This window comes from Atractosteus spatula, chromosome 21 (genome assembly GCF_055471065.1).
Source record: "Atractosteus spatula isolate fAtrSpa1 chromosome 21, fAtrSpa1.hap1, whole genome shotgun sequence".
Lineage (NCBI taxonomy): Eukaryota > Metazoa > Chordata > Actinopteri > Semionotiformes > Lepisosteidae > Atractosteus > Atractosteus spatula.
The window spans coordinates 3,991,523-3,997,832 of record NC_142726.1 but is presented as its reverse complement, the minus strand read 5'-3'; the positions used below and the strand labels follow the sequence as shown (position 1 = coordinate 3,997,832).

Sequence of the window (6,310 nt, the reverse complement as noted above, 5' to 3'; positions counted from 1 at the left end):
TGTTAAAAACAAGTGTAAAAACACAAAGCGCAGACAGTACATCAAGACAATATACAGACAAACAGTAGACAATGTACAAGTAAATGTTTAGAATGTAAACCTGATTGCAGATGCACAATAAATAAATAAAACCACAGTGAGGTAAATGGTGTAGGTGTGGTCCGAGGGGCATGGCCAAGTGTGTTTGCCAATCACACTGCTTGTGTGTAGAAGCTATTGAGGAATCTGGTGGTAAGGGTCCATATGCTCTTAAAGTGTTTTCCTTATGACAGCTGATGTTTTGGTGGCTAGCCCGATCTTTGAGAGTGAAGCTTTGCTAAAACTACTCCTGCTTGTTGTTTTTTTTCTCTTCAGATGTCATCCAAATGCTCCACAGTGCTGAGGGTCATTGGCACAACCCTCTTTGCCTTAATTGTGCTGCTGGGCATCCTGACAGCCTACATCACTGGCTACCAGTTCATCCACACTGAACAGCACTACCTCTCCTTCGGGCTGTACGGAGCCATTCTGGCCCTCCACCTGTTCTTCCAGAGTCTGTTCGCCTTCCTGGAGCACCGGCAGATGAGGAAGGAGGCCAAGCCGGAGAACCTGAACAAGACCGTGGCTTTGTGCATCGCCGCCTTCCAGGAGGACCCCGACTACCTGAAGAAGTGCCTGCGTTCCATCAAGAGGATCTCCTTCCCCAACCTCAGGGTGGTCATGGTCGTCGACGGGAACAAGCCGGAGGATGCCTACATGATGGAGATCTTCAACGAGGTCATGGGCTCCGAGCAGACGGGCACCTACGTGTGGAAGGGGAACTACCACAGTGAGGAGATGAAGGGCACAAGGGAGGAAGGCGCCAGGCGGGTGACGGAGCTGGTGAGGAGCTCCTGCTACTCCTGCATCATGCAGAAATGGGGAGGGAAAAGGGAAGTCATGTACACAGCCTTCAGAGCCCTGGGGGACAGCGTGGACTACATGCAGGTGAGCACGGACCATCCTTTGGGGGCAGGATTCAGGGCTGATCAATCAACATTTAAATGAAACCAATCTCATGGAGATTGTTTAAGATTAGGGTGCTTGATTCATAGTCTTGGAAAGCAGAGTATGCCCTCTACTGGTATTGCTCCTCAAGGCTTATTGTCACTAATTATCATGCGTACATGTTCTAAGACATTAGCATGCTTTAAAACAGACTGAGAGTCAAGAGAGATATTCTGGACGATTTTATTTTTATAAATGTCCCTTCAAGAAAAATATGGGACATCTTAGCTGGTTTATTTACACATCAGCGATTTATACAAATGTTTTCATTTGAAACAATGTACAGTAGATGTATTCCAGAATATATACTAATGACCACTATTTCACCAGCACCCAAAGACTGGCGGGCATGTCTTTAGCTTGGTCCTACTCCTCAATGTTCAGACAGTTCCCTCTGTGTTGAATACTGTATATCTACCATTAGAGACTATTGCTTTTAAGTTTCTCAATTGTTAAGAACAGATGAGCTGCTGTAGCACATAATTGTACACCCAGATCATACGTACCAGACTGATGAAGAATCCTCTGAGGTTTTGGGTAAAGTTTGAATTAATGAATTGAATGAATGAGTGATTGCAACAGAAAATTACTAAACAGTGCTTTACATGTATGAAGAGGCTTTCACTAGAAAATGCCCTGCCTCTTATAAGTTATAAGTGTGACTATTGTATGCACTGTGAGGAATGCATCAAAAGTTTGAGTTTTCAACTCCTGTTTGAACATAGTGAAGGGTGTATTGTGATTCAATTCAATTCCTCTCCCTTTCTCACACTCTATTCTTCATACTGTTCTTTTCACCTGGAACCAGACCAGATTTGTATTCATGCTTTTTGTGTGCCACTAAACAGTGTAGGCGTGATGAGTAAGCCCACAAGCCTTTCTTTTCCCCCTGAAAATTTCCACTCAGAGGAACCTGCTGAATGAACTCCAATCCTGGCAGTAAGAGGGGAAGATTGCAGTGTCATAGTTATCAATGATGGTTTCCCAGGAGTGGAAAACGCCGCAATTGTGGCAATCGAGCTACATATCCATTGATGAAGCCTGACTGTCTACACTTGGTGTTTTTGTCAAACCCTCGCTAGCTATAGTCTAAACATGTATGAGAATGCTTTCTTCAGCTACTTTTTATGTAGGGGTTTCTTCATATCAGTGCAAAACAAAAAGAGCTAAAGAAATATTACCACTTTATAAGACAAATAAGGAGAAAACTAATGTTTAATAATCATCACTGTTTATTTTGCTGTTTGAAGTGCTACAGCTCTCCAGGAAGAAAACACAGTTTGTTAACACTCATGCCAATTCATGCTTGTATTTGCTTACTGTCTGTGATTTTTCTCCACTAGAACTTCAGAACTATTCAGAATTCGTATTAATCCTTTTTTAGCTTGATCACAAGATTCTTCTAAATTTAGTGTACTGCTGGCGTGCTAAGGCCCTCTGTTGGTCAATCCAGATAAATGAATTCTTCATTAAACCTTCAAAAGGAAAATGTATTTAGAAACCATTCTTATAATAATTTGTAGTATTTGAATTCATTTTAGGATATACTGTAAAAGGAGGAAAAAATCAAACACAATATCCATATGGATTTATCATAAATCCATTTATCATGGATTTATCAATGGGTGTAACCATCCACCCATTCATTTTCAGTCCACTTGCTCTGCTGATCATCACAGCAGATTGTCGCCAATAGGGTTTCTTTTGCAAGGAAATTGCAATAAATTGTGAATATACATGACACATCATATTAATTAAATAGCCTACTGAGTATTATTTATATGAGGATCACGAAGGGCAATTTGTTTTTGTCCAATGGCCAATAATTTAGATGATTGTTGAGTATCAGAATTCCTATAAATAGCTGTCCTTTCTCCATGTTCAGAAATGGGGACACAACACGCACCTGCACATATTAAAATACCAGTCTACTCTCAACACATGACTTTTCATCACAGCCTCATTGTGACTTGTTGAAAGCTTCCAGAACCATAAATATTAGTAAGTCACTTCTAGTGCTGACAGGACCACTGGAAGTTGCAATACGGGGGGCTCTTAAATCTGATCACGTTGTATGCTTTTGTTTTCTAGTGCTTTGCAAATGTGTATATAGTGCAGGTAACAATGCAGAAATTATACATGGAATTCAATATGCTCACAAGCTTAAAGACTAGGAACCTCTTATCAGATGAACAGACATGGTTGGTTGAAATGAGACACATAAGACTGGCTGTGTTACTTTTATCACCTGGCCTAAACAATTCTCAGATCTCAGTCCTGTTGTAAATGGGTGGAATGTGTCGTTCAGTCTCACACAGCACAATACTTATCAGAACCTCAGTTAGAGGCTACTTTGCTAGGAGAACATGATAGGACTGGGCTGCTGTAGATATTTCCAGATCTTGTGGGCGCCAAGTCCTTTTCAGCATGTTCCTGGTACTTAGAGGCCAGATATTTTTCTTAAAATGCTTGAACTCTTAAAGAGCTCTTGAACTCATGCTGGCATCAGAGAATGAAGAACAGAAACACCATTGAGTTAACTCAGTGCTAACTCACTGTCATTTCCAGACATAAGATAACACAAACATGGGAGCATATTTTCCAAGCAGGTGGAAAACATTAAAGGAGTAATGATATTAAGGTTAAGAGCTGCACATGTATAATATAATTAGGATGAGAGACAAGCCCGCATACACAGCTGTTCAGCACCTGTGAATTAGGGACCAAGCTATGAAATAAAATTAAGATTAATATTTTATTTTCAGTAAAACTGCAATCTCTGATGAATAGTTTCCTTTATTCAAATTTCTGTTGCAAAAAATAGTTTATTTTAAAATAAAAACTCTTTATGAAATATAAATAAAAATATATGGAAACCAGACATCCCTGGTTAAACTAATAATTGTTTATGTCTATATTTAGTGCAAATACTGCTTTAAAGCTATCATCTGGTTACTCCCCAAGCTCTAAGGAAAGAGAAGGAGTAGATTTACAAGCTGCTCTGACTTGACTCAAGCATATTTAAATGTAAGGTTATGTTCGTTAGGTTCTAGTCTGGTGTTGGAATACTAGACTATACTGAAATGCATAAACATATTGAAAAAGATCTCAAATATAATAAAGCAAAACATTAAAATAAAGTGACATCTGGTAGATAATAGGATTTTCTTCTTTTCACTCTGACAGAGATGTACAAAATATAGGAAATGGGAAAGTTGTTTTCCTGTTTTTGTTTTCCTATTGCCAATTTCCTATTTTTTTAACTGTGTAACTGTCAGACACAGGATTCCAGCTTACCTGTGTAGGCCTTTTGGAGAGATTATTATACTTTTGTAGACTCAAATTTTGTTCCCCTTACTCTTTTTGTGAAGGTATGTGACTCAGACACAGTTCTGGACCCTGCCTGCACCATGGAAATGCTGAAGATTCTGGAGGAAGACCCAAAAGTAGGGGGAGTTGGAGGGGATGTGCAGGTAAAATACAAGTTAATACAAGGATTGAACTGAGACTGTTGCAGATAATTAAACAGCGCATTGAAATTGTAAGGTGACACACAAGCCTTTAAGGGTACATTAAGGAGTTAAGGATTATCCCCTTCCAGAAGAAGTACAGTAAGATTATCTTGGGGAATTATGTTGCATGAAATAAATATTAAACAGAATATGGAAGAATAAGGAAGCTACTAAAATTCTAAGTGAATACTACTGACCATAAAAAAAACAAAAATATTTTCTAACTGGTATTCTCCAAGTTCGTAGGTTTTACATAGCCAGTTTGAAGCCATTAAATTGATAGTTTGGTGAACCATTGGTAAAGGAGGAAACCTTATTCTCAACTGGATTTCCCCTATTAGAGCTCCAGGTATGTCAGTGGTTCACTATGAGGCTTTCTAAGCACATTTCAGAACTTCCCTCTAAAATGTCTTTGAAGTTAGGCATAAAATCAAGGCTGAATTTCTATTTCAGGTCAAACAATTTTTAAATTGAAGAACTTGCCCCTATTTGTTTACTGTTTCTCTAATCGATGTAAAACAGCTTAGAAACTGCAATAAATCCAGAACACAATACTTTAAGTGATGTAATGGATTTTTTAGAAAAAATGCTGCACAGAATGTTGCAGAATTATTTAAGTCTCATTTTGGCTCAACACAAATTAATTCAGTTTCTTTAGGAGTTCCTTGCACTTAAATGGAACAAGACAGTTTTTCTATGAATATCTAGCAGACTTATAAGTTTTATGCAGGAGTGTTACTCCTGCCCTTCATAAACAGATTTCTGGAAGTTGCTTCATTTGCGTGAATGTATCCAAATGACCACCTAATACTGAAGAACACCTCCCTTTTTCTTAACCTCAGATCCTGAACAAATATGACTCTTGGATCTCCTTTCTGAGCAGTGTGCGCTACTGGATGGCCTTCAACGTGGAGCGCGCATGCCAGTCTTACTTTGGCTGTGTCCAGTGTATCAGTGGGCCCCTAGGCATGTACCGAAACACCCTGCTTCAGCAGTTCCTGGAGCAGTGGTACCACCAGACCTTCCTGGGGAGCAAGTGTAGTTTTGGGGATGACCGGCACCTTACCAACCGGGTCCTGAGCCTGGGCTACAAGACGAAATACACCGCCAGGTCCAAGTGCCAGACCGAGACGCCCACGAAGTACCTGCGGTGGCTGAACCAGCAGACACGCTGGAGCAAGTCCTACTTCCGAGAGTGGCTCTACAATGCCCTGTGGTTCCACAAGCACAACCTGTGGATGACATACGAGTCAGTGGTCACTGGTTTCTTCCCCTTCTTCCTGATCGCCACCGTAATCCACCTCTTCTACAGGGGCCGCGTCTGGAACATCCTGCTTTTCCTACTCACCGTGCAGCTGGTGGGCATGATCAAGGCTACCTACGCCTGCTTCCTGCGGGGCAACGTGGTCATGATCTTCATGTCCCTCTACTCCCTCCTCTATATGTCCAGTCTGCTGCCTGCCAAGATGTTTGCCATCGCCACCATTAACAAGGCAGGCTGGGGCACGTCTGGTCGGAGGAAGATCGTGGTCAATTTCATCGGCCTCATCCCAGTCACTGTATGGTTCGCCATCCTGCTGGGTGGGGTGGGCTACACCATCTACTGCGAGACTCAAGACCCTTTCACTGAGACGGAGAAGGCTTTCCTCATTGCCGGGGCCATTCTTTACGGCTGCTACTGGATCATTCTCCTTGTCCTATACCTGGCCATTGTGGCCAAGCGCTGTAACAAGAGGGAGGAGCAGTACAGCCTACCCTACGCTGAAGCATGA

The 6,310-nt window shown here is 41.3% G+C and overlaps 1 protein-coding gene across 1 annotated transcript; it reads left to right on the top strand.

Annotated features, from left to right (window-relative positions):
- The first annotated feature begins 354 nt into the window (after positions 1–354).
- On the top strand, positions 355–6,310 carry has3 (hyaluronan synthase 3). The gene is made up of 3 exons (XM_088938938.1): positions 355–966; positions 4,398–4,499; positions 5,381–6,310. Exons 1-3 carry the CDS (start codon positions 355–357, stop codon positions 6,308–6,310), a joined length of 1,644 nt encoding a protein of 547 aa, XP_088795064.1.